Genomic DNA, 27,707 nt, shown 5'->3' with positions numbered 1-27,707 from the left:
CCTAAACCCATCTCTTCCCCCCCCCCCCCCCCCCAACAGTCACAGGAGCCTTCTGTTTTGCTGATTGGCCACAGTATTGAAACAGCCTTATCTTGGGTCATTCTCCACAAGATTAATTCTCTGGGAGGCATGCTAAGTTTCAGAAGATGCTCATCTCACTGAGCTAATCTCCATGCTCACATTTCTGTTTCCAGTGCTGTGTCAGAACTTCTGTCATTGGAAAGTACCTTAGTAGAGTAGCATGATCATTTGCAAATCCAGTCTCTGTTGGCTCACTCCTAATTGTCTCTGCTTGTCTCTCCCTCTCTTGCCTGTAACACCTGGCCCCAGATGGGTCCCCTTAGCCTGCTGGTGATAGGCATCGTGGCCGTGCACTGCATGGGTATCCTGGTGAAATGTGCTCACCACTTCTGCCACAGGTGAGAGCCTTCTGAGTTGCCATTTTTTTTTCTTTTAAATATATTTTTATTGGTTTCAGAGAGGAAGGGAGAGGGAGAGAGAGATAGAAACATCAATGATGAGAGGAAATCATTGGCCACCTCCTGCATGCACCCCACTGGGGATCAAGCCCACAACCCTAGCATGTGCTCTTGACCAGAATCGAACCCGACCCTTCAGTCCAAAGGCCGATGCTCTATTCACCGAGCCAAACCGGCCAGGGCATGAGCTGCCTCTTGAGTGACAGATTGTCCTTTTAGGTCTCATTACCTGAAGTGAGCACTTACACAGATCACTCTAAATTTTTTATGCTAGCTGATTAACATTGCCCTGTTATTTTTGTGTCCTCTTTTTCATCATGTGTCATCTGTTAAATTTACTTATGTGCAATGGACAGAAGTAAATTATAATTTTATATTTACCCATTGAAATGATTTTGCCAGATGGTTGTTAATTATAATGAAAGTAACTGTTCCATTGACTTGCTACTTCTGATCCTTGAAAGTATTTGGCCCAGGACTCAGTAATATCTCCAGGGTGAAAAATGGGAAACTGGCCTATGTCTCAAGGGGCTGCATTTGTTCTGTCATTGTCTAACTCACACACTCTGCCCTCCGCTCTCCCTGCCTCCTCCCAGACTGAACAAGCCTTTTGTGGACTATGGGGAGACAGTGATGTATGGACTGGAATCCAGCCCTATCTCCTGGCTCCGGAACCACGCACACTGGGGAAGGTAACTGATTTCCTCTCTTATTGTGGGTGTGGCTGCCCAGTGGTAAGGCCTTCAGATATGGGTGTGAGAGGTAGGAGACGGTAGTAGAAAGACCATTGTTTGGGTCAGGAGCTTGAGTTCCAGTTCAGCCTTTTAGAGGTAATCTCTGTGACCTTGGGCTGTGTGAACCCTCCCTTCTCTGGGCCTCAGTTTGCTCATTGGTAAAACAAGGGTCCTGGTCTTAAAGAGCTCTATAGGTTGTTCCAGCTTTGACAGTCTATGAGCAGGGATTATATTAATTCATTTTCTCATTGTTCAACAAATATATATAAGTGCTCTCTCGTAAGTGGTACAAAACAATTCTAGGTATAGGTAGGGGGGATTTTCTGAGGTAAACTATGTGGTCCCGGCACTCCAGGGGCTTATAGTTTTTCTAAGGAACAAGGTGCGTGAGAAGCTTGTGCCCAAGAGATCAGGAATAAGTATAAACCAGCAGGAAGAGTGTCCTGAGCTATAAATAGATCCTAGGCACTCAGAGGGGAGAGGCTTTCCAGATTCTCTTGTCCACTGTGCCAGATGAGAAGTGTACATGGCAGGTGCTTTAAGGGCAGGGCACTGGGCAGGAGAAGGAAGGCTTCAAGGAGGAGGTGAGGCGACCTGGTGAGGTCAGCTAGAACAAACGGATTTATGAGGGAAAGAGACATTTCAGGAGGTGGGGAGTATTTTGGAAATGTTTCCTTATGGTAACTTGTCAGATGCCTGAAGGGAAATATCCTACTTTTTGTTTTCTATTTGAGGAAACGGTGCATTTAGATGTAGAGAATTGATACCATCAAGGACTGAGTCCTTTAAAAAAAATTGAACCACATTAAAACTATATTCTTCAGAAAAACTCCTTTTTGTGGTTACAGGGAGACTTTCACCTTCACGCATTCATTATTAACTTCCTCCTGTGATGCAGGTTTATGTAATTCTTTCAGCAGAATCATTTTGTGTTTGGGAGAACCCAGATTGCCAAGTGACCAGTGTTGGTTGATTGGTTGGTTGTTGATTAATTCTTCCCTCCACACCTCTCTCCCTCTTCTCTCTCTCTCTCTCTCTCTCTCTCTCTCTCTCTCTCTCTCTCTCTTTCTTTCTTTCTTCTCTGTTTATTGCCCTCTTCCCCTCTCTTCCCATGGCTCATCCTGCCCCCTTCCTTACTCACCCTCTTACTCCCTTCCTTCCTTGCTTTAATAAAATTAAAAAAAAATATTTTTGAACAAGATACTGTGTACTTATGTGAGAGTAGATTGGTTCTTGGATTCAAGTTATAGACAGAGAGTGTGAAGGGGTCCACACTTCCTGGCTGTTACGTTGAGGGTTCCCTGTCGCTGTAGAACAAATGGTATGAGAGGGGACAGGCGGGCCAATGGGAGGGGAGGCCAAGGGCTGGGCAGTGGTCCTGATGTGTTCTGCTAGGCCACTCCAGTCTCAGGCTCGCCTGGCCTCGTGCAGCAATCCCGACAAGAAGCCAGGAAGGGGACCTTGGAAACCACACAGGCAGCGCCTGCTTCACCTTCCTCCAAAGCTCTAGACTGGCGGCATTTAGCATAGTGTCTCTTTTCACCAGGGCTCACTCATCCTTGTCACCTGATCGGAAGGGTCTGTGATGACTGGGGCAAAAGTGTGTTCAAACGTCTCTCAGGGAGTCTTGCTTTTTATCATGATCTTCGTATTTCTTCCTTCTCCACCTTCAGGCACACTGTGGACTTCTTCCTGATTGTCACGCAGCTGGGGTTCTGCTGTGTCTATTTTGTTTTTCTGGCTGACAACTTTAAACAGGTAGGGCTGGGAGAGGAAGACGGTTAGAGAGGGGGTGGGGGGGAGAGAATGGCAAGAGATAAGTGGACTTTCTGTTCAGGATTTTTTAAAAACCATTTCTTTTTATTAAAACCAGTTTTGATCAACAAAAGAATTAAGATTCTTTACATAGAACAGCGTCTTTCGTTTTATTTCATATAACGACCTAGGGTATCAAGAAACTCAAAATGCCTTGTGCGTCTTCCTATCTTTTGGTAAGATATGATCAAACCCAGTTATGATAATTATGAAGATTTCCAAAGATAGTTCACCAACCACAGACTCTGTATGGCCTTTTTCACACACTGAACCGTTAGTCAGGCTTTTGTCACTTGAAAGGCTTTTTCTGTTTCTTGTCTTCCCCTCATTCTAGGTGATAGAAGCAGCCAATGGAACCACCAACAACTGCCACAACAATGAGACGGTGATTCTGATGCCCACCATGGACTCGAGACTCTACATGCTCACCTTCCTGCCATTCCTGGTGCTGCTGGTTTTCGTTAGGAACCTTCGAGTCCTGTCCATCTTCTCCCTATTGGCCAACATCACCATGCTGGTCAGCCTGTTCATGATCTACCAGTTCATTGTTCAGGTATGAGCTCAGGCTCTCACCTTCTACCTATTAACTAATCAAAGAAACAAACAAACAAAAAAAAGTAAGTGGAGCATCAATAGGGATATGTTACTTATGTGTGATATGTTTACATTAGGGGTTCTCAACTGCAGCACTATTGTCATTTTGGGCCAGATAACTCTTTGTCATGGGGGGCTGTCCTGTGTCTTATGGGACATTTAGCAGCCTCCCTCGTCTCTACCTGCTAGGTGCTACTAGCAACCCCACCTCCCCAGCTGTGACAACAAAAATGTCTCCAGATATTGCCAAACATCAGGGAGGCAGGGAGTAAAGTCACTCCCCTTGAGATCACTGATTTAAACGTTTCCCTAATTAGATAGTTAATACATGGAGCATTTTGTAAGATTGGAAAATAGAGAAAAATATTAAGAGAAAAATAAAAACCAAATTAACCTATATTTAAATAACATAATTCCTTACCACTCCAGTTTTATATTTATTTGTCAAAATTATAAATCCAGTAATTGTTCCTCCTCGCACAGCCCTTGTGGGCAGGGTAATACACAAGAGGACATCTGTATATAGATGGGTAGCAGATCATGCTGAGAAAAATGTGCCCTTAAACACTGTGGCTGTTTGTGGGCAATACATTGCATTTTGCCAAAACTTGAGAAAAGGAAAAGAGTGACAGCAGGGGAATAAAAGCATAACTTTTTCAAAAGTATTTACATTTAATTCCCCTTCCCTGGCCGGTGTGGCTCAGTTGGTTGGGCATCGTCCCCTTCACCGAGAGGTTGCTGGTTCCATTCCTGGTCAGCGCACATGCCCGGGTTGTGGGCTTGATCCCCAGTAGGGGGCATGCAGGAGGCAGCTAATCGATGTTTTGCTCTAACATTTATGTTTCTCTCTTCTTTATTCCTCTCTCTAAAAAAATCAATAAACTATTCTTCAAAAAAATTTTAATTCCCCCAATAACTCAACAATACTCATTAAAGTGCAGACAACACAAGTGCTTGTTGAACACCACATGCTCACCCTGAGTCTCCTCCACTCAGGCACCCTTGGTGTTATTGTCTGTCTCCTTCTAGGTCCTAAGAGCGCATTACACACTATGTAAGTATGTACAGAAATATATAAAAAATATATTTTTGTTATTTTTTAAACATACTTACAAAGATTATTATATGTAGTTTTCTTCTACTTTGGTATGTTTCCCTCAATAGTGCCGCAGAGAGCTTTCCATATCACCCTGATTTTACCTCATTTTTTTAAATTGCTACATAGTATCTCAGAAACTAGATGTTGCCTTAGTTTATTTGACCAGTCCTCAGTCAGCGGACTGTCAGGTCATTTATAGTTTTTAGTATTTTTTCAGTATTATGACAGTGCATTTTATTACAAATTCCTTTTTGTGGGCATGTATGAGTACATCTCCAAGGTATTTATCCAGAAGAGCAATTGCTGAAGAGTTTGCACTTTTGAAATTTTTATATTGCCAAGTTGCTTTTTCTAAGCACTATTTACTGATTTCATATTGACTCCCTTCCATGGTATTTAAGTTTCCTATTCTAGCCAACACTGGATATATCAATTGTTTTAATTTGGACAGTTTGACAGGTGAACTTTGCCTCATTTTCAAACAGTTACCTACTGATGTGGTTTCTAGGAAAACAGTGGGTCATAAAAAGGAGGGACTTCCGGTACTGAAGAAATGACAGTGAATTTAGATTGGACTTAATGAGTACTAACTGTTTTTTCCTTGTCCTAGTAAGTCAGAAGAATGGCAGATGCTAACTCTTTTGCAGAATTACTATTTAAAGCATAAACATCTCTCCATGTCCCATTTTATTATGAGACTGGAAGAAGGGCCTGTGAATGCACGATGGATCGTTTCCAGAGAGTTCCCCCGCCCCACCTCTGGCAAATTAAGTAAAAGCAGAGAAGGGCAGATAAATTCTTGATTTAACTTTGTAATTAGAGATCTCAATCACTGCCTAGGAAACACTGCAGTGGACATTAAAGATGAGGTGAGTGACACACATACCACATTTAATTATAAACCAGTGTAGGTAGTTGGGACTGTGGTCGATGCCACGATCAGAGGGCTGGGATGGGAATATGAGTTGTGATAGCATCTCAGTCCCAACTGCAGTAAGTGTCTGTCTGGAGCATTGTCTGTGCATAGTGCAACCTGCACTTTGGTGAGGCAGTCCTGCTGATTGCTTGAGAGAAATTCTGCGCCTGCCTTTTGGCTCAGCCAGGAGGTGTGATGTGATCAAGTAGTGCTATCTGCCCTGGGTGCAGCATGGGAGAGTGCTGTGTTGAGCAGCTTCATTTTGACGTGGCACATAGCTAAAGATGTTCCCTTTGGGTCCTTTTATTGTTGCTGCTGCTGCTAATTTTGTCCTGTCCTGGCATTTTGCTCTGTTTACCATGAGGATTCCACTGCTGTTTGATATTCTTGAATTTTTACCTAATCCTTAGCATTTAGCATGTATTGTGACTGGTGCTCCTGCTCCTCATGCACATGCCATCATAGGAAGCTGACCAAGGTCTTCCACCTGAGCGGGTTTTCCTGGAACGAACGGATGGCAGCACAGTTCTGAGCAGAATGCCTTCCCGAGAAGAGACGCCCAATAAATATTTTATCACTGCATATCCTTAATTCTGAGATGCATTTTTTTCCACACTTATACTGTTTCCAAACTTGGAGCACATCTTGCAATCCTTACATACATTTAACAGCACTTTCTCAAAAAACTGTTGTTATTATCATTGATAGTAGTGTAGAATTATGGAGATATGTTGATAGTGAACTGATTTTAATTTGTACATTTCTTTGCATAAGCTTTTTTCATTTAGTTGGTTGTGTTATAAGTCAATAGCAATTAACTATGTAGAATTTTAAATTCCTGTTGACTGGTCTCATTCACACAGTATCCCCAGACATACATTCTGAAATTCCCTCTCTGATACGTCAACTTGATCTGATGTATGAACCTGAGCAGTAGTCATCCCCTAACCAACAGATTGCTCTTGTTTCTAGGAGTTAAGTTGCACTGTGACTCAGGAATAATTACAGGGCACTCTCACTCTCTTGTCTCATTGTAGAGCAAAAATATTTATTGTCTGTCATCATTCCAGTTACTGAAATGCTTCTTGTGAAGAGATCTAACTGATTTCTTAGCAGCACCTGAGAAAAAAGTATTTTTAAAATTCTTTGTTTTAGGGAGACCATAGTATAATCACTTTAAAACCTTTTAAAGAGAAGCCTATTACATAGGTTAATACTAGATCTTTGTTCACTGTTACTATTCTGTCACACTGTTAGAACATGCCCCATATTTATCTAAATATCTCTATAGTTAAATCATTTTTAAAACATTGTAAAAGGCAGTCGTAAAGTCAGTTTTTATTTTAATCTAAGCAATGTACATGCACGGTTTAAAAAGCCGAATTTTAAAAGGACGGCAGCTTCTGCCCCACTCTGCATCCTGCTCCTTCGATGCTGTCTATTATTGAGCACTGCTGTCCAGTGGTGAGCTGGTAGGTTTCTGTGTCTGCACCTCCTTGCTTATACATCCTTACATTACACCTGCAGTTGCCAGTTGCCTTGGTTTTTATTTGCCTGTTTTTAAAATGCTCTTTTCCCCGCAAATGTTTCAATACTCTTGTCATGTGCCTGTCAGTATTTTCCAAGTATTCAAACTTATTCATAAGAATTTTTTTAAAAAGAAAGAAATGTAGAAAAAAAGGAAAAAGAACGCATCTAAAAATTTACCATCTTCCCTCCTGCTTTATCTGTGTGAAGTATTTATGTAGTTGTATCATAGTGAATATAGAAATTTAAAAAAATTACTATTACTTCATAAACAGTTTTTCATGTGCTACTTAGTTATCTTAGATTTTACTTTTTAAATAGTGTGTGACATTTTATGGCATAGTTGATCTGAGTAAACTAAATGTTCACTTGTTTGGGAACATTTAGGTCGTTTTTAGTTCAACTTTTCTATACTTTGCTTTTTTCTTCCTACTCAGATTAAATTTCTAGGGATGGGAGTACCTATGAAAAGAATGTGATTTTTTATGTAGGCTTCAACATTTGAGTGTTGTTGTTGTTGTTTTTTTATATTTTATTGATTTTTTACAGAGAGGAAGGGAGAGAGATAGAGAGTTAGAAACATCGATGAGAGAGAAACATCGATCAGCTGCCTCCTGCACATCTCCTACTGGGGATGTGCCCGCAACCCAGGTACATGCCCTTGACCGGAATCGAACGTGGGACCTTTCAGTCCACAGGCCGATGCTCTATCCACTGAACCAAACCGGTTTCGGCTGTTGTTGTTTTTTTTAACATTTGAGTTTTTTAGGGTACATTGGGCTAGTTCTCCCCCAAACAAAGTGGGTTTTCTCAGCCTGAAGGGAAAAATATACACAGACTAAATGTTCCCCAATCATCTGTCAGGTGTCAGACTTTCTACCTTCAGAGAATCTAGGATTTAGGAAGGGTGTGACCTGTCTGACGTTGGGATTCAAATCTCAAAGCTCTGTTTACATAGCTTTTGCTTTGTTTTATTTTCTCTCTTTCAGGGGATCCCAGACCCCCACCGCCTCCCCTTGGTGGCACCCTGGAAGACCTACCCTCTGTTCTTTGGCACAGCCATTTTTGCATTTGAAGGCATCGGGATGGTAAGAGCTGCACTGTGATTCTCTGGTGTCCTTGGTGTCCTTGAGGTCTGCTTTAAGGAATGCTGAGGAAATGCTATTGGAAATAATCTTCTGAGACTTAATGGCCAGTTAGTGAACAGCATTTCAGGGATTCCACTGAAGTTCCTCAGCTCCAACTTTTGAAAATAAATTGTATGTAATTTGAGAATGTTTATATTCAAACCAGCTCTTTTGCACACCCATCTTCTGTATGTGCACTAAGCAACAGTACATGGCAATTAGGAATGTAGGGCCTGGAATGTAGAGTCTTCCTGCCAGAGAGTAGCTGCGTGACCTGGTGCAAGGACTTAATCTATCCGACCTTCACTGTCTGCCTCTGAAAAGTGATTTTAATGATTAGTAATTATTAGGATTAAGTGAGATATATGTAAAGTGCTTCACACAGTTCCTGACATATGATAAGCATTGAATAATTTTTTTATTAATTATATCGATTTTATTAAATCAATAAACGTGAATATTTTCTCTGCCCTGGATCATGGGTGTGCCATATTTTCTTTGTATGAATGAGTAGCCTTCACTCCTAGCTAGCTTTCTCATTATTGCTGTGATTTCACCAAATTCTTCTCCTAAAGAGAGAAGTCTGCCAGTCAGTTGTACCTAATTTGATTTTGATTTTTCATAATAAAGGTACAGAATTCTCTGAAAAAAATTATTAGCTCTCCTGGCCAAGGGCTTAGGAAATGAGAAGGCACTTGTCCTTTCATAGAATTTATTTTTGTCCCCATTTGATTTCCCAATCATGTTCTATATGCTTCTGGGAAAACCTAGGAGCCTGACAAATTTTTGTCAAAATAGAGAGGAATTGTCCCTGTAGTGTTGATGGACTGTGTGAAGGCTCTGACATCATGGGGGAGGCTTTCTGAGTGATTGTGTAAAGGTTTTCCTGAGGTTTTAAACTTCTCCTGTGTTCCTTCTCGGGGCTTCTCATCACCCAAGAAGAATGTCTCACCTTGATTCACAAACACTAGTGGTTTCCCTGCTGTTGGGGCAGAGGCCTGAAGGGCCCCGTATTGCAGCAGTGAGAAAGTGGCCCCAAGTACTCAGGACGGGGAAGAAGAGGTTGAGTAAATGTGGAAGGATGCCTGGAGATCCTGGGTTCTCGAGCATTGTACTGAGTTTATCAGTTTTCCTTAACAGTACAGCACAGAAGTTATTCTTTGCTTCATTTCATTAGCCAAGACTTGAATATGGAGTCATTCTGTAATCATGATCATCTGTTACTTCAAGATGTTTCTATTTTTACAATAGAGAGAACACTGCTATTTTGACTGTTAGTTTGGATTTGAGGACTGTTGAGCATATCTGGGTAAAGTACCACTGCTCACTGCTCACTGTGCTGTCTCTCTACACCGCAGGCCCAGGTCTGGCGGACATGGAGGAGAGGGTTCCCTGCCCTCTGTCTCTTTAGACTCTCCATAGGAGGAAGCTGAAGGAAAGCTTAGAAACTAACTCTTATTGTGTATGGATCAATTGTAGCTTGAGGCCCTTGAGCTGGTAGGATGGGGTTGCTGAAAGCCAGTTGGAAATGCAGAGCTGTTGCTCCCCTCAGAGCACCACCAGGCTTTGGCTTGTGGTGTCTGCTGGGGTGTGTCTGGCACAGACCTGCTCTGCCTCATGGCCACAGGCACTGGAGGCAAATCAGAGTAATGACAAGGTCAAAGATAGTTTGTGTTCATTGTATTGTGTTGCTTTTCCTTGTCAGTCATGCCAGAAGCAGTTGATGGCAGATTGTGAAGATTGTCACAGTAATACCTGCTGTCTTCCCTGTTCCTAAGTGAACCAGTCTTCCTAATCTTTCCTTTGCTTTAGCGAAGGTTAAAGAATGTTCTGTGCTGTGAGGGAGGGGACGGCAAGGGTCAATGGTTTGAAATAGGAGTCTAGAAACTGGGTTTTGTTATATATCTCCAAGATCCTGAATATCCAAGATCTATTAAGTCATGCTACCCTCAGCACCTCAGTTTCCTCTAACTTGGAGGTTTAACTTGTCACTGCTGGTGTCTACCCCTTTTGAGGTAAGGAAATCATTTCTGTGGAGTAGAATGGCCATTTTCCCTGACCTGTGTGTTGTATTCTTTACTCAGATTAGCAAAGCTATGATCTCAGGTGAGCTACAGCTGACCTGTGCCACCACCAGCATCTGTTCCAGGTGGCCATGATACACAAGGGTCTGTTAGTTGCCAGGTGGCTGCATTCAAAGGGCAAAGAGAACTCCCAGCCTACAGTGGTCTCAGAATAGGAGGCAGAGTGTTAGCCTGGACCGGGAGTCCTGGGTTCCAGTCTTGCCACCCTAACCTCTCAGGACTTCTCTGTTGAGATTATGGGCTCTATGTCTCAAGCTCTGAGAGGAGAGCTTCTGAGGAAACAACTTGCATTTATTTGTTTGTCTAATAAAGGATGGATTTGCTTTTGGGGAATTCTAAAGATAAATTACATTTTCTGAAAATACTACATTTTCTTCTTGGCTATTAATATTGCTCTTTGCTGTGTTTTCTCTCTCACTACTCTCATAGGTTCTGCCTCTTGAAAACAAAATGAAGGATCCCCGGAAATTTCCAATCATCCTGTATGTGGGAATGGGCATTGTCACTACCCTCTACATCAGCCTGGGATGTCTGGGGTACCTGCAATTTGGAGCTGATATCCAAGGCAGCATAACTCTCAACCTGCCTAACTGCTGGTAAGTGGGTGAGGATGGAAGCCCGGGAACACTAGTGTTTTTTTAAATCACTGTAATAGGTCAGAATGTAGATTCTTTCTCCTACTTATCTCTTAAGTCAGCCTGCTTCACTTTAATTTTTTTTTTGGTGTGTGTGTGTGAATCCTCACTCGAGATATTTTTCCATTGCTTTTAGCTAGAGTGGAGGAGAAGACCCATCGCGCGCTGCCTGTGTCTTAATCTTTCTCCACATCAGGGCTCCTTGCTACCTGTGTGAGCTGCCTAACACTCAGTGCAATCATGCATCGGAGAGAACACTCAGTCCAATCATGCCTTGTGGAGAACTCCTCAGAGGCTTCCCCTTGCCTTCCTTAATGTGCCTCAGGGCCCTTCAGGCTCTGGGCCCACCCCTGTCCAATTCCCATTCAGTCAGGAGGACTTGGTCCAGGAGTTGCTCTTTTTGAGAAACTCTGATGTCTCACTGACCACAACTTCAAATCTCAGTGAGATGCCCCTTCTCTCTGCTCCCATAAATTCCCATTAGGCTTTTTATTCTTTGTGTTGTAATGGTTCGAAGCATTTTCTAGATGAGGAGATGTTATCATGAAGCAGCTGGGGCATAGAGGACAGAGGTGATCTGCCATGTCCTAGCTCTGTGGCCTTGGACAAATCACAGCTTCTCGCTGCCTCAGTTCCCTCTTTTGGGAATGAGGAATAGTCATTTCTTCCTGCCAGGGTTTCCACGAATATAAAATGATATGCGTGAGAAAGAGCTTTGTAATAGTATGCTGGTGTCATGGACAAGTAGGATGTTGCCCTAGCTTTATTCTTTGTTTGGATGAGTAATTCCTATGGAGGCATATCCTGAATGGATTGGTTGATCAGCTGACTGATATACTATTTCTCCCTTGGAAATCTGAGCCTAGAAGGGTCAAGTATCTAGTCCATTCACCTTAAAGCAGTCCAAATAGAGGGGGAGAGAGGGCACATCTGCTTAGTCCCCAGCCTCCGCTGCGCCTCTCCCGTGCAGTCACTGACTTGATATGCACATGGAGACCTCTCACCTTGGACCAAGGCTTGTTGGGGCCCTTCTATATTTCACTTTCCTTAACTCTTGGTTGCTGTATTATAGGGAAACAGACATATTGAAATGCTTCCTAAAAAAGTAGATGTCACAGGGTGTATCCTAAGCAACAGTTCTGTTTTGAAGATTAAAATTTCATTATGGAGAGCAGCTGCAAGCAGACACAGACGCTGAGTGCCCTGGGGATCAGAATAACCTTTCGAGCTGGCCCATTGATCTGCCTATGTGTTTTTTAGAGCTCTGATTGGTGAGGCATTGTGCAAGGGCAGCTTGAGAAAGTTGAGAAAAATGTTTATTCAGTAGTGTTGTCTATATTTAGCAAAGGATACCCTAGTTAGCAGGGGTCTGGGGGCTAAGTTTGTTATGTGGCCAGCCAACTGGTAGCCCTGAAATGGGTCACTGTTTTTAGAAACTCTTTATCTTTCCCTCTGATGCCTGCTTTTACATTCCCAAATGTCCTTGCCCAATTAAGAATCAGATGGTAGCCGAAACCAGTTTGGCTCAGTGGATAGAGCGTCGGCCTGCGGACTGAAGGGTCCCGGGTTCGATTCCGGTCAGGGGCATGTACCTGGGTTGCGGGCACATCCCCGATGGGAGATGTGCAGGAGGCGGCTGATCGATGTTTCTCTCTCATCGATGTTTCTGACTCTCTATCTCTCTCCCTTCCTCTCTGTAAAAAATCAATAAAATATATTTTAAAAAAAAAAGAATCAGATGGTAGCTCAGCATAACATGATAAGTGGATCAGGAGCAGCAGAAGCAGCCCACATTATACATGTGTGTAATCTAAAGCCATAGATGAGCATCTGTCTTCTTTCCTCTGAGATTTTAAGCCCAGCTATTCTAATGTTTCTGTCTCAATTCAGGTGCAATTTATTTGGCCTGAAGGTAGCTATCCTGATTCCAGACTTCCCTGAACTCCAGCAAGCTTTGGTGCTGCCCCGAGTTTAATTATAGAGCCACCAGTCGATGTTTCCAAAGAGTTTTTATCATCTATTCTTAGAGCAAGTAAGACCTTTTGTCAAACTCAGTCTCTCCTGGGGTATTCATAGAACATGTTCCAGGTATTAAGTTCAACCACAGAGAAATTCAGTGCATGTTATATATAATATAATCATCACTTTTAAATAGATTTCCAACAAGGGAGGGAGACCACTGTTTCTTGCTGCTCAACCCATGAGGGTCTTGTTTGACATGGAGTTTTGCTTAGGGACAGAGTGGTCTTTCAAGTAATGGTCATGTGAGATCTATAAGTGCTTGTAAGGCTTTTATTCTATTCTGCATTGTCGTAGGTATGGGGTAGACAGAGGTATCTCCTGACAAGTTAATGGTCTTCTTGAGAAGCTGCACATGAAGCAGTGGTAGGAAGATGGCTGCAGTGGGGTGGAAAGATGGATTCTGCTCCTGCCTCTTGATCCTGCTGGTCACCATCTGATTCTAGGGAACTCTGTATTAAATGGGGAGGATATAAATAAACAGGCTTGTTACATTTATTTGTATTTTTAATTGTTTTTATGTTTGAAAGGATATATGCCCCTGGTAAAGATTCCAAATGTTCAAAGGTATACAGAAAAGGTTAAGTTTCCACTCACCCCCTGTAGTCCCCAGTTCTACAACTTTCCATTTCAGAGGCAACCATATCAGCCAGTTTCTTGTGTTTCCTTCTGGAGATGTTTCATGTATGTAAGAGTGTCACATATGTGTGTAATGGTTTTTCTCTTTTTAAAACGAATTGTAGCACACTGTAGACACTGTACTGCTCCATGATTTTTTTCTCTTAATAGTATATCATAAATCCTGTGTGAGTTCTGCCTCATACTTTTTAACTGCTGTATGGGAACACCATGATGTATTTAACCAGTTCTCCACTGATTAACATTTAAACCGGTTTCAGTCTTTTGTACTTAAATAACGCTGAAATGATATATTTTGAATGTAAGTTTTTGTGTACATGTGCAAATATATATGCCAGATAAATTGCTAGATATGAATTGCTGGGTCCAAAAAACACATGCATTTGTAGCTTGATAGATATGGTCAAATCACAATGGGACCGGACCATTTTGCACTATTCCTACTAGCATCTGAGTGTGCGGAACGGCTTTTGAATGTATCTGGGCTCTCTCTGCAGGCTGTACCAGTCGGTGAAGCTGCTCTACTCCATTGGCATCTTCTTCACCTATGCCATCCAGTTCTTCGTCCCAGCCGAGATCATCATCCCCTTCTTCGTGTCCCGCGTGCCTGAGCATTGGGAGCTGGCGGTGGACCTGTTGGTGCGCACCATGCTGGTTTGCCTGACATGTGAGTAGAACATGAGAGAATTGCCTTGTTTGTTTTTTCCCAAGGGCACCCAGCCTCCAGGGCTTTCATGAGGGAGCGTTTACGTTGTAGTGAAATTGCCAGTGTGGGTGAACGGGAGGCTGGGCACGCTCCTGTTTCAGAGTTAAGGTGTGTCCAGATGTTAGGTGAATTAATGACATATGTACTATACAGAACATGGGAATGGGGACTGACATTTATCAATATGGTGTGAAATGCTACAGAGGTGGTCGAAAGTCATAGTAAAGATGTATAATTACTATTCCATATAAAATACAGTAAAAGCCTAAAAGAGAGCCATTTCACCATATTCATAATGAGTGAGTACAGGTTACTTTGATAGTCGGTACATGTTTACTTGTTTTTTCAAGTGATCACTTTTGCAGTGTGACAGTCTGTCCTTAGATTTCCTTTCAGCTGAATGATACTCCTCTAGACATTTTTGGATGTTGATCTACATAAATGTTTCTTAGAAATTTTTCTGTCGTTTAACCAGGTGTTTGATTGATCACTTTGTGTTTTATTCCTCTTCTCTGGACCACACACCCAGGGGTGTGAATTAAGAGATAAAATTTCATCCTTTTTGCTGTTGGTTGAAACTGATATAAATTTAAAAGAAAAATTATTTCTTTTTTTTTCAGATTATGTGAGTTGATACAATAGAGAACCCCAAATGAATTGATCTGTACCATTTAACTTTAATTACTAGGAGATTTGCAATTGCTTTTCAAATTGAAATTCTTAAATCATATATTTCTCTTTAGGCTATATTGGCTTTTTATTTTATTTTAAAAATTTTTATTCTTTTGGGACAAGATGTTTTTCATAATACATTGAGACTTCCCCAGAAATTTTATTATTATTCATTTTGTCTTTGGAATAAATATAGGTCTCTATGATTTTTTAATTGAACCAGAATTGAATGTCTAGGGATGAAAAATGTGGATGTTGTCTGGCTTTCATTCATAGTATGGAAAATCAGAAATTATTTTATTGGTTGCCTGTTAGCAAGAGAAGGGCAGGCAGGAGATTATCCATCCTCTTCAACCACCCAAGCAAAATATTGTGAACAGCCTAGTGCCTATCTCAGAATGGACTCCTCAGGGGGATAGCCTAGTGCCTCTCCAAGAATAGACCTCGTCAAAGGAATAGACAAGTGCCTATCACAGAATGGACCTTGTCAGGGGAACAGACTAGGGAACAAATAAATGCCTATCACAGGATAGGCCCCTTCAAGGGAACAGACTAGTGCCTACCTGAGGATAGACCTCTTCAAGAGAATAGCTTAGTGATATTGCAGGATGGACCTCCTCAAGCCACATGCAGTTCTTTATGTTACTTCAAGGATAGTGGGTAGAAGCTTATCATTCTGGATATCTGTGTGGAAAGAACTCACTGGAGTAAGGAAGTAAAGGCCTTTCCTTATGCTTTCTGATTTAATCTTGGGCAACACTCTGGAAGATTTATATCTGGGTGGAGCTGGAAAGGAACTGGGCAGAGAGTGGACACTTTGATTTTTCCAGGCCCAGAGAGCTGATGGCAACCATGAATCTGAATTCTTGTAGCCTTTACTTGGTAGGCCTTCAGTCTCTCTCTAGTCCAGCTCAATAGAAACAGCACACTCAGCAGCTAATCCAGGGCAGCCCACAGGTCACTGCTGGCCCAGAGCTACTGCAAAGGAAGGAAGGTGATATATTTTGCTTTTTAAGGCAGTAAATTGCCTTAATGTGTGCTGATAGGATTCTTGGACTCTAGATTTTACCCCTGTCTTCTGCCAGCAACTGCAGATGCTTTGATTCAGATATGTATATTTTTTTCTGTGAATGGATTAGCCTTAAGTATCGAGGAGACTGATTCCACATGCAGGCGTTTATAATGTCAACTCTCAGGGCCCCAATTCTTTGATCCAAAGGGCATTGGGAGAAAGGGTGGGGATAATTCACGTGATTTGCTTTGTTTCAAAGTGGTTCCTCTAGGAAAACTAGGTCTGTCTAGGTGAAATGTGCTGTAACTGCATAGATAGTAGCTCTCCCTGACCGAAGAGCTGGGCAGTGCTGCTGGGCCTGATTCCTCTTGCGGCCTCATTTCCTTCTCAAGTCTGGCGTTAGCCTTCAGTAACATATGTCTTGCTTCCTGCCAGATTTCTTTCTGCTGCTCCCTGCAGGAGTCACCAGTCTGATTCACAGACCTCATGCTGTCCTTAGATGCCTTTGGTTTTTGTTTCACTTTTCCTGGCTGTCTGTGGGTCTCACCTTTCTTCTACAGCATGATGCTCAAAGGACTCAAGTTGCTTTTGATCTTTAAGCGCGTTCAGTTGTTTTTTCCCTTCTGTGATCTCTTGTGACTTAGCATTGCATTGTCATCCTATTAAGGGATGAAGCCCCTTCATCTCTGAGCACTCTGGCTTCCCTAGCCTTCCCTGGAGACTCTGAAGTAATTGTGGGATTCAGGAGAGGCCTTTCACTGTAGCACCAATTTAATTGTATTTATGTGAGTTCATTTTGTTTTTGTTTCTTTGTACTTTCAGATGTTTTTGCATAAGGTTGATTGGTATGTGATTTTAGAGCTTTGATGTAACTCATTATTTTCAGTTATACCCATACATTTTAATGGCAACTTTTTTTATTTTTATTTTTGGTGTTTTCTTGTCTTTCCCCCAATTTTTCCTCTTCTTCCTCAAGGGGAGCAGGGCAGTTTGGTCCAGCCTCACATTTTTTATCCAATTGAAATTAAACTTTCTCGTCACTCTCCTTTATCCCCCAAAGATTGCTCTACTTTTAAAATATATATATATGTTTTTATTGATTTCAGAGAGAGGAAGGGGGAGAGAGATAGAAACATCAATGATGTGAGAGAATCATTGATTGGTTTCCTCCTGCACACTCCCCATTGGGACTGAGCCCACAACTTGGGCATGTACCCTGACTGGAATCAAACCACAACCTCCTGGTTCACGCTGAACCAATGAGCAACACCTGCTGGGTGCTCTGTCTACTTTTTGATGTTAAGTTTTAGACTTCTGGGAAGGAGGGGCTGGGAAAATATGCATGCCAGAGAATGGTGCTCATTTTGCTATGACTTCAGTATTTACTTCCAGCCCATATGTTTAGAAATGTCAACTCTGCAGGTCACTTTATGTCCAGGGCTTGTGTAGAAGGAGAGGCTGGAAGAGGCTGGCGCCATCTGGGGAGCTGAGAGGTGCAGGAAGAATACTTTTTTAGGATTCCATGAGGCACTAACCTGTCCTTCAGTGGTTGGTACTAATTGTCTGTGGCATTTGCCATGTGAAACATTTCACTTCAATTAGCTATGAGAATTTCAGAAACCTATTGTTGAAGTGTAATAACATAAAACCATATCAACTGAGAGGCCTGTTCAGTCTACAGTGCATACTTGTAAAACATTCCAGAAGCCAGACCATTTAGAGCATAAAGCTTCCAAATCCAGAGTGGCTTCTCAGCAACTTTTGGGCTTTCACACTTCTTGGCCTTGCAGCTAAATGAAGAAGGAAGCAGCATAAATTAGCTGTGCCTGGGCCCCAGCTCCAGGAACCCTCGTTAGGCCTCAACTATAAGATATGAAGCGCATCGATCACTAAGGTTTCTCTCAAGTTTAAAATTCTGAATTTTCTGCGTGAATCCTCATGGGTGAATTTAAAAAATAGTTTCAATCATAGTATACACATAACTTTGTTGCATTTTATTGAATATTATATCATAAATATACATATCCTTCACAAATATTTTCATGACTGCATGATATTCTATTATATTACTGGATCATATTTACTAAACTACTCCTTTAGTGTTAGACATGTAGGTTGTTTCCCTTGCTTTTGTACTTTTTAAAATTTGTATTTCAACTAAATGAAATTATATATTCTATCTAAGACTATAATTAATTTAAAGGTAGATTTCTAGATTAAGAGTAACACGGGTGGGCTTTCCCACCTTCAATCGTAATAAAATGGCAGAAAGAGCTTCCAGACCCAGGAGCTGTAAGTGTCCAATTGGGATATGATTTTAGATCATATTTCTGTAAGTGTGTGTTTATTCTCTTAAGTTCTTTCTCTTCTCTTGTGCATTAGTCAGCTCTTTCCATTGCTGGCCTAAAACCACAGACTCCAGAATCTCAGTCAGTTCCTTCTCTTAACATGGCCGTTTGCCTCATGTTGCTTCAGCCGTTAAAAGATCACATTTGTAGTCTTTTTAACCCAAAGGGAAGATGTTTTGTAATACCATTGGAGCCTCTTGACTTATTACGTGGTCCAGCTGAGTTGTCCTCAGCCTCGCTTTCTATAGCTGCTGCAGAGGGCTGTGGACCTGCAGTTGGGAGTGTGCTATCTTCCTCTTTTATGGGGTGTTCTTTTGTGGGAAAGTGCAGAGAGTGGGAGAGGGTGGTTCCAGTTGGCTGTTTCCTGAGATCTCTACCTTCTTGAGTTTCTCTTTCTAGAGAGCTTTAACTCATAAGAACATTTAAAAGTTTTAGTTGCTCCCATATATTTGCTAAGTACCTGATTCCTACCTCTGGAATTAGTTAAAACTAGTTTGCCACATTTTGCATGGTGACAAAACAGATATCCCTGCTGTTGAACCTTTGGGGCTTTTATGCTACTTTGGGTCCTCTTCTTTTTCTCTTCCCCCATATGAGTGGGAGGCTCATTCTTCTTGCCTTCTCCCCCCATTATCTTTCTCCAATGCCAGGCTTTATTTAGGGTTCAGTTATGGTATCTGGTTCATCTAGGACAGGAAGAGAGTCTTTTGCAGCCCTGTGGTCCTGGCTTTAAGAGAAAAATTTTGCCTGTTTAAAAAAATCCCTGTTAAGGATATCTGTGTTAAGTATGCTTATCTTATATATCCTTTGCAGTAAAAACAAGAACAAATTTTTAGATTGCTTTTAAAAATGTCATGATGATGTGTAACATCTCTGTCCAATCTGAGGAAAGATTCTGATCACATAAGCTTCTGTTTCTCTTTCCGCTTAATTCTTATCTCAGAGTGGATGGAGCACATCTGACTTCACTTCACACTCATATCATGAATGTCCATCTGTCCTTCAGGTTAATGTGAGCGATGGAGAGGCAATGACAGACTCGGAGCTGGGAAAGGGCCAGGCAGGTCATCTGTCTTGTCTGCTCCTGGGACTCACTGTCCCTGATAAAAGCCTCCCTTCTCTTAAGCAAGCTGGAGCAGCCATGGAAACAGGAACTGGCTCCAGAGGAATAACACACTCCCTTTAGTGGTACAAAACCAGGGCTAGAAGCTGTTTGGGCACAACCGTGTGTTCGAGGAGAGGCGTCCCATCCCTCATCTGCTGTGCCGCTCTTGAGCAGCACACAGTGCTTCTCAGTTGACAGTGAGTTGAGGTACATCTCCCAGAACACATTCCCAAGTTACTGAATCTGCATTGAACAGTTCCTTAAAATTCAGAGTTGGTTGAGACTTCAGCAGTCATTCAGTATTCCTACAGTCACCTATTCATGGGTAAACTGACTCTTAGAATGGTGAGCCGATTTACCCTGGATCACAGTATGCTGTTAAGCAGGGACTGGTAATTATATTAGGTACCATTTATGCAGCATTCATTATGTGCTTAGTCCTCTAAGATCTTTACATTTGACCATCCCTATTTAGCAGTAGGGGAAATGAGTCTTAAGGAGGTTAAATAACTGGTTTGTGGTAGACCTGAGATTGGAGCCTAGGTTCTCAGTCTAGAGCCTGAACTCTCAACCACATACCTGTATGCGCAGATGGAGACCCAGATGCCAGAGAGGGCAAGTGTCTTATTCTATGGCACACAGCAGATCAACTCTTATTGAGCATTAGCTTATCCATGATGAGAAAGCCATTTTGTCATCAGCCTAAAGACATTTTCCCTCCAAATTTAACCCTGAAGATATGAGGAATATCACCAACTCTGTTTATTTAAAAATAGCTAAGGGCCAAAACAGACTATTGTTAAAAGCCTACATTTTTGGTAGACTTTCTGAAGGCTTCAGAACAGTGAAGGTATGGATGGATAATTGCCTCTGTGGTTGATTGCTGGAAGAAGGAAAGAGAACAGGATTGTCCCAAAGCTGTGAAACCATGGAGGGCCAGATCTGAGACTCAGAACCCCTGCACTATTCTTGTTATCAGGCCCCAAGACCCTTTACAAAGCAGAGAGGTCAGGGCTGACTATGTGCTAGAATAGATTCTCTGACAAACCATTGTGGTGCCTCCCTGGCAAAGCTAACTCAACATCTGACTCCCCCAGTTCTTCCCAGACAGGAGCTTTCTGCTGATCAGCCAGGTCCCCTGTTCTCCATCCTTCTGTGGGTCTGTATGTTAGTCTGTATTTTCTTACTCTTAAGGTCTATGATGTGACTGTACCAGGACCTTGAGGTCCAGGATTTAGTCCCAGCTCTGTCACTTTATATCATGTGACTTCTCTGGGCCTCTCTTTCCATGGGGGGTTGCGGGGGGGAGGGCAGAGAGAGATAGATCAATGTGAGAGAGACATCGATTGGCTGCCTTCCCCATTACCCCAACTGGAGCCCTTGACTGGAATTAAACCCATGATCCTTCTGTTATGGGCCAACACTCTAACCCAGGGGTGGGCAAACTTTTTGACTCGAGGGCCACAATGGGTTCTTAAACTGGACCGGAGGGCTGGAACAAAAGCATGGATGGAGTGTTTGTGTGAACTAATATAAATTCAAAGTAAACATCATTACATAAAAGGGTACGGTCTTTTTTTTTTTTTTTTAGTTTTATTCATTTCAAACGGGCCGGATCCGGCCCGTGGGCCGTAGTTTGCCCACGGCTGCTCTAACCACTGACCAAAACTGGCCAGGGCTGGAGACACTTTTTTCATGAACAATTTGGTCAAGAACCAAATAGTTTGAGATCGGAGATGTTTGAGAACTGAGGCTTGACTGTACTTCTACTTTCCATGTGTGGACATGCTCTGTGAAATGGGGTTTATCATAGTATCGTTCCAGAAGAAGGAGGGTTTTTCCCTATTTTGTTTCTTGTCAGTCAAGTAGAGATGTTTGTGTTGAGGTATCCTCAGTGGTAAGCGAGGGAGCAGTCGCTCAGATATGGTCCACTTCCTTTTTGCTCTACACTGCCTCTCCCTCTCCCTTGGTAGGACCAGATTGCCCTGGAAAGTCATTTGATGGAAGTGATGCACGGTGATAGGAAAGCTGAAAGCCAGGTGACTAGAGCCAGGAGATATGGGTTCCAGTCCCAGTTTTGCTGATCTTGCATTGAGACCCAGGTTACTTCACCTCTCTGGGCATTTATTTCTCATCTGTGGATTAAGAGATTGGGCTGGCTAATGTCTAAGTTTCCCTAAGTTCTCCATTTTATGAGAAGGGCACTTGCTAAAAATAGCAGAATAGTGAGGTCTTTTCCAGCTCTGGGCCGTCTTGAATATCCCTGTCCTCTCTCCCACAGGCATCTTGGCCATCCTCATCCCCCGCCTGGACCTGGTCATCTCCCTAGTGGGCTCCGTGAGCAGCAGTGCCCTGGCCCTCATCATCCCGCCCCTCCTGGAGATCACCACCTACTACTCAGAGGGCCTGAGCCCCCTCACCATCGCCAAGGACGCCCTGATCAGCATCCTGGGCTTCGTGGGCTTTGTGGTGGGGACGTATGAGGCTCTCTACGAGCTGATCCAGCCAAGCCCTGCTCCCAGTTTTATCAACTCCACCAGTGCCTTTGCATAGCCTTCTGGGTGCATTTCCTGCACCTGCCCACCCCACCTCTGTGTGTTCCCTAGCACCTGGCTCCAGAGCCTCAGGGAGGGTCCAGGCTCTGGGGAAAATCAAGGTTGCTGTTCAGAAACCCTGCTACCTGGCACCTAGGTGCTCTGGGCCAGACCTGAGGGCAAGGTGGAGAGTGGGTAGCAGATATGCAGGAGGTACCTTTAGTGGCAGTGCCATCATTGTTCATTTGTACTTATTTTAACCCAGAACTTTACAACTGTTTTCCCTCATCATGCCTCCTCCCTTACTTGCACTCTCCTCTGACCCACCTCCCCCAAATTATTCTTGTTGCACAGCTCACTTTATTTAAAAATTTTAGCGTCTCCTTTCCTGGTCCAGGCCTAGATGAAATAAGTGAGAACTCCCCCTCTTTAGAAAGCCGGGCCTATCTCTTTCTCATCTCTCTCCCCAATATTTTACCTCAATATTCACCTACCTATTCAAGTCTCCAGCAGGTGTCTGGATGTCCCTAGTAGTTTAAAATCAGCCCCCAAAGCTGGAGTTTTTAATTTTTACTCTCTCTGGCTTGCTATGACTGGCAACACCTCCTCTGATTCCTCGTGTGGGTCACAATACTATGTTCTTAGTTGCTTTAGCTCCCAAAAAATACCAAGTGCTGCCTCAATGGAAGATATTTATATTTTATTTAAAATTAGCTTTTTTTTCTTAGACTCTATATCGGGGGTTATTGTGACTCGTTCCTTCCTCAGTACACTGGTACTGAGCTTCTCCTGCTGAAAAGAAACTTGCTGCAGGAAATGTCTGCTTAGGTCCTCAGCACACGTGGCTGAGCACTCCAAAGGTTTTAATCAGGATCAGCTGAATGTGAACCTCTGTGGGAGGCATGGACTTTGCCTCCCATCGGCCAGCCTGATTTCATACTGAGAAGACATGAAGGACTCGGGAAATATTTGCCAATGCACGAGGCCGAGGTTAAGGATGGCCAAGTGGGGTATGTTTCTGCCCACGGAGGCTTATAAAATGGTTGCTTTGTGCATTCAGGCCTGTTTTTGAGCCTCAGCTCCTGACATGCAAACAGCATGGCAGCATTCAGTTGCTGTCGTGCTGGGAAGACACCCACACTGTTGCCATGGATGAGACGATGAGGTCATTGTGCACAGAGAGTGTGAAATTAAGTTCAGAGAATTGACAGCCGCTGGTCTGACACTAAGTGCGGTGCTTGGTTGTTTACAATCAGCGGGGGATAGGGCAGACGCTGTCCCGTCCTGGCTGCCTTTTTGACCTGGACTCTAAAGGAACCACTTGCTTGGGATTTTGGTCTCCTGTGTTCTAAACACTAATTGTGACTCCTGTCCCTCCCCCTGAGTATCAGAAATGCCCTCAGGGTTGGCACACCTCGAGGTCAGCCTTCAGATTTGGGAACAAACCGCAGAGAAGGCCTGGCTTTTGGCTGCCCCTTCTTCCCTCTTGGTGTGAGAAGTCTCTCGGGGGGCATTGGTCATTAACACCACTTCTTGAGCTGTGTCTATGTATGTGTGTGTTCATGCATATGTGGTAGGATCCTGCTGTCCACTCCTGTCACCAGGCTCTTGCTTCCTTACCTGGAGCTACTGTTCACCCTGAAAGTTGGGAGAGCAGCACAATTTTATCAGGGTTCTTGTTTTTGTGTTTCACCAAAGCTCGTAAGGGCTATGACCCGCCTTTACAGCCCCAGTTTTTTCTTTCTTTTCTCTTCCAAAGCCAAACTCTCCCATTGCAGTGACTCCTATGCTACCTAACTTAGGAAGATGAGATCAGCGGTGTCTTGGTCTCCCTTAGGGTAATGACACTTTTCATCCACTGTTCCTGCTCTTTGGTGATCACTAACAGGTGCTCGTGACCAAGATTCTAGCTGGAGGTGGCAGCGGCCCTGCCCTCTGAAGCTTCAGGCTTAGAGGTTATCAAAATAGGTTCAGGAATCGCCATATCCTGTTTGCAAGCCTGGGCTCCAGCAGTCTCCCCACCGTGGGCCTGAGAGCTGTTTTCAGTGAGAAGGTGCCAGGAGAGGGTCAGATGTGTGTCCTGCCCGCAGCTGCTGTGGTGGAGGCTTCTGTGCATGCAGGGAGCTGTGGGAAGCAGCCCTGTCCAGGTGGGCAGTGACACTGGGACTGTGATGCTGGGACACGAGGGCTGGATAGCACAATACTGAGGTTCCCTGGCCCCTGGTCTTAGCACAATGCAGGCTATTGCCTCAGGGTCCCTGACCTAGAGAACGTGGTGTATAGGAGAGGCGGCTCCAGCTTTGGGGCTTCTGGAAGCTTTGTGGCATGGCCTTCACCCTGTTTGATCTCTTTCCTGGGATCTCTTTCCTGGCTCCTGCTTTGACAGCCTGGTCGAATGGCTGCTTCAGAAGACCAGGCAAGGCGAACCCGTCAGTGAGCCTTTCTGGTTGTGTACTTGCACTGCAATTAGGTGTTGAGTAAAAGGGTCAGCCAGAGGATGGCAGGGGGAGGGACCCCTCCTCGTCTTCTGGAACCAGCCCTCTGGGCCAGCTGAGGGAAGCTTCCTCTTCTGCTGCCTGTGGGCCTCCTGTAGGCAGGCCCTTGGCTTCCTCTCACCGCCCTTAGGAACAGCTGCCCAGCCTCTTCCCGTGCCTTGCTGGAAAAAAGCTCCAGCATAAGTAGCAGTCTGATCAGGAGCTGCAGAGAGTGTGAGGCTGCATCTGCCAAACCAAAGGCGAATCCTGGATTTTCTGGCCCAATACTGTTAGGCTCTGTGCCCCTCCCCCAATGCAGTCCAGATTTTTATTAGCTCAGAGGTAGCTGCTCAGAGCCCCTTGTTCTGTCCTGCAAACGCCACTATTGGGAGCACGTTTCCAGCTCCCTGCCGACAGTGTACCTCCCCTTAAATGTAGGTGCTTGCTGGGAAGCGCATGACCTGGCATCTTCTATTCAATTTGCCTAGAGTTGTCATTATTCACAAGTGGCATTACTTATAGTGTGCTGCTGTCCGGCTACTAGGAGCCCTTCCTTCATCTGCACAAACCCTGGCTAGATATCTGTGAATGTATGGCAGGTCATAGCTGAGAATCTGCAGCTTATGCCCGCCCTCCTTCTCTGTCACTCACCTCCCCAGCCACCTTCACTGGCTGATGCTCACTATTCACTCTCTACCTTCACGAAAGGTAAAATTTGTAATATTAGCAGTTGTCTTAAAGTGATGATCCCACCAAACAGAAATGTTAGGAAAATCTTCCCCCTACTCCCATATTCCTGTCTTGCCATTTTCTCCCAAAATTGTAGAATATCACTTCTGTCTAACACTACATGTTCGCCTCATGTTTTTTTGGAAGTGCAAAATCTCAGTGTCTGTTTACAGCTCTCTCAGTTCACCATCCACAGCAAGGGGGTTTGTATCGGTGGGTTTTATTTCATAGCTAATCAGCGGGCCCCAGCTTTGGCCCTGGTCAGAACGTGAAGCTGGTTCCTCACAGTGGAGACACAAAGTACAAGAGGCGCGACTTGGTGATTAGGCAGCTCCAAGTCTGCCTTTGAATTAAAATTTCCAAAGTACATTACAAATCTCCAAGACTGTTAGGGGAAGAGGAGACGGTGTGGTTTGTCTTTGAAATCATGGTCGATACTTTGAGGCAATTGGCCTTGCTGGCTGCAGGGCTGTTTGCTCTGACAGCATCAGTTTGTTGCATTTCTTCCCTGTTCTTTGTACCACTGGGTCATTCCCTGGCCAGGGGACATAAATGGTGCTGATACAATGTTATCAGAGTGTGTGTGTAGGGTGGGGGTGGGGGTGGGGGAATAAGGGTGGAGGGTGCCTGTGTTCTTTTATTTAAATCAAGGTGATACTGGGGAAGCTATTTTATTTTAGTAAATGATAAAATTATGTGACTGTTGTAAAACGTGTCAGTGGATGTGTGAATAAGAGGAGTATGAAAAACTACCGTTCAGCAGATCTTGATAACCACACAGTACTGTGTATGTTGTGTGTCTACATGAATGTGTGTTCCCACATGGTATGTATAGAGATGAGGATCATGCAGGAGCTAATAGAAGATCTTGTTTGGGGTTCTGCGTACAGATCATGTGTTAAACTTTTCCTGTTCAATAAATGAATTTTATTTTTTATTTTTGAAGGTTGTAGTCTGTGTCTTTGTTTTCACTTTTAAAAAAGTCACTCAGATCCCCTTGATCCTAGGTCAAAATGTTTCTGGTGTATTTCATGGAGCTCATCTGGGGAGTAGTGTGAACAATCGAACCATCTATGCAATTGAGAGTTCCCCAAAAAGGGGCCAGGTAGTGATTTTCCTGTTACACAGTCCTGCCCTTCCTGTCTGCTCCTGCTTCTCCCAAAAACTTGAGTAGGAATTCTCAACCTTCCTGTGCATAACAGAGGATCACACAAACTAGGGTGATGGTTAGTTGTATGCATCAGTGTGGCTAGGCTATAGCGTTCAATAATCCCAGTTATTCATTCAAACACTAACCTAGGTGTTTCTGTGAAGATATTTTGTAGATGTGGCTAAAATCTACAATCAGTCACCTGTAAAGAAAAGAGATTATCCTCAAAATGTGGGTGGGCCTCCTTTAATCAGTTGAAGGACCTTTACGGCAAAACATATTTCACTAAGGTAGAAGAAATTTGCTTCAAGACTACAGCATCAGTTTTTGCTCAAGAGTTTTCAACTTGCTAACCTACCCTATGAATTTTTGACTTAGCAGCCTCAACAATCACATAAGCCAATTCCTTGAATCCCCTCTCTCTCTCTCTCTCTCTCTCTATATATATATATATATATATATATCCTATCTAATAAAAGAGAAACATGGTAATTAGCGTATGACCACTACCCTTCCCATTGGCTAATCAGGGCGATATGCAAATTAACTGCCAGCCAAGATGGCGGCCGGCAGCCAGGCAGCTGGAAGCGAACATGAGGCTTGCTTGCTTCAGTGAAGGAGGACTCCAACGTTCCCCGCCTGCCTTGCCGGCCTCTGAGTTGGCAGTTTGAAACATTGTAACAAATACAGAAGCTAAACAAAACCCCAGAAACCAGCTTTCAGCCGGCCGGGATCTCAGAGCTGGAGATGATACAGTGTTTCGATTATAGAACCGAAACAAACCAGATACCTGCTTTCAGCAGCCGAGGCCTTGGCCCAGAATAAAAAAAAAAAAAAAAAAGAAAAGAGCGGTTGGGAGCTTCAGTCACCCACCAGCCTGAAAACAGCCCTCAGTCCCTCACCCAGACTGGCCAGGCACCCCAGTGGGGACCCCCACCCTGAAGGGTGTGTGACCAGCTGCAAACAGCCATCATCCCCTCATCCAGGCTGGCCAGGCACCCCAGTGGGGACCCCCACCCTGATCTAGGACACCCTTCAGGGCAAACCAGCTGGCCTCCACCCGTGCACCAGGCCTCTATCCTATATAGTAAAAGGGTAATATACCTCCCAGCACCGGGATCAGCGGAGCCGCGAGGCCTCCCGGCACTGGGATCAGCGTGACAGGGGGCAGCGCCCAAACCTCCTGATCACCCTGCGGCTCTGTGTGTGATAGGGGGCGGGGCCACAACCTCCCTATCCACCCTGTTCTGATTGTGACAGGCTATGCGCCTCAAATGTTTTGATTGTCATGTTCTGTTTTAGAATGGGT

General features: G+C 43.7%; 1 protein-coding gene across 5 annotated transcripts in view; it reads left to right on the top strand.

Moving 5' to 3' along the window:
• LOC102425241 (proton-coupled amino acid transporter 1) overlaps window positions 1-27,707 on the top strand; it is a 45,063-nt gene that overhangs the window by 11,956 nt on the left and 5,400 nt on the right. Inside the window, exons 3-10 of one of the 5 annotated variants that reach the window (XM_023754111.1) lie at window positions 331-419; window positions 1,076-1,171; window positions 2,887-2,971; window positions 3,363-3,581; window positions 8,154-8,252; window positions 10,805-10,971; window positions 14,166-14,335; window positions 21,793-26,193. In XM_023754111.1, the coding sequence (XP_023609879.1) occupies window positions 331-419; window positions 1,076-1,171; window positions 2,887-2,971; window positions 3,363-3,581; window positions 8,154-8,252; window positions 10,805-10,971; window positions 14,166-14,335; window positions 21,793-22,064 (1,197 nt within the window). In that variant the 3' untranslated portion in view covers window positions 22,065-26,193. Of the gene's footprint in view, window positions 1-330; window positions 420-1,075; window positions 1,172-2,886; window positions 2,972-3,362; window positions 3,646-4,558; window positions 4,631-6,047; window positions 6,146-8,153; window positions 8,253-10,804; window positions 10,972-14,165; window positions 14,336-21,792; window positions 26,194-27,707 lie in introns of those variants that run through there. The other 4 variants (XM_006089119.3, XM_023754113.1, XR_002829377.1 and 1 more) reach the window with 4 other exon arrangements.

This window comes from Myotis lucifugus, unplaced genomic scaffold, assembly GCF_000147115.1.
Source record: "Myotis lucifugus unplaced genomic scaffold, Myoluc2.0 scaffold_56, whole genome shotgun sequence".
NCBI classification, from domain to species: domain Eukaryota; kingdom Metazoa; phylum Chordata; class Mammalia; order Chiroptera; family Vespertilionidae; genus Myotis; species Myotis lucifugus.
This window is presented reverse-complemented; position numbering and strand designations above follow the sequence as displayed.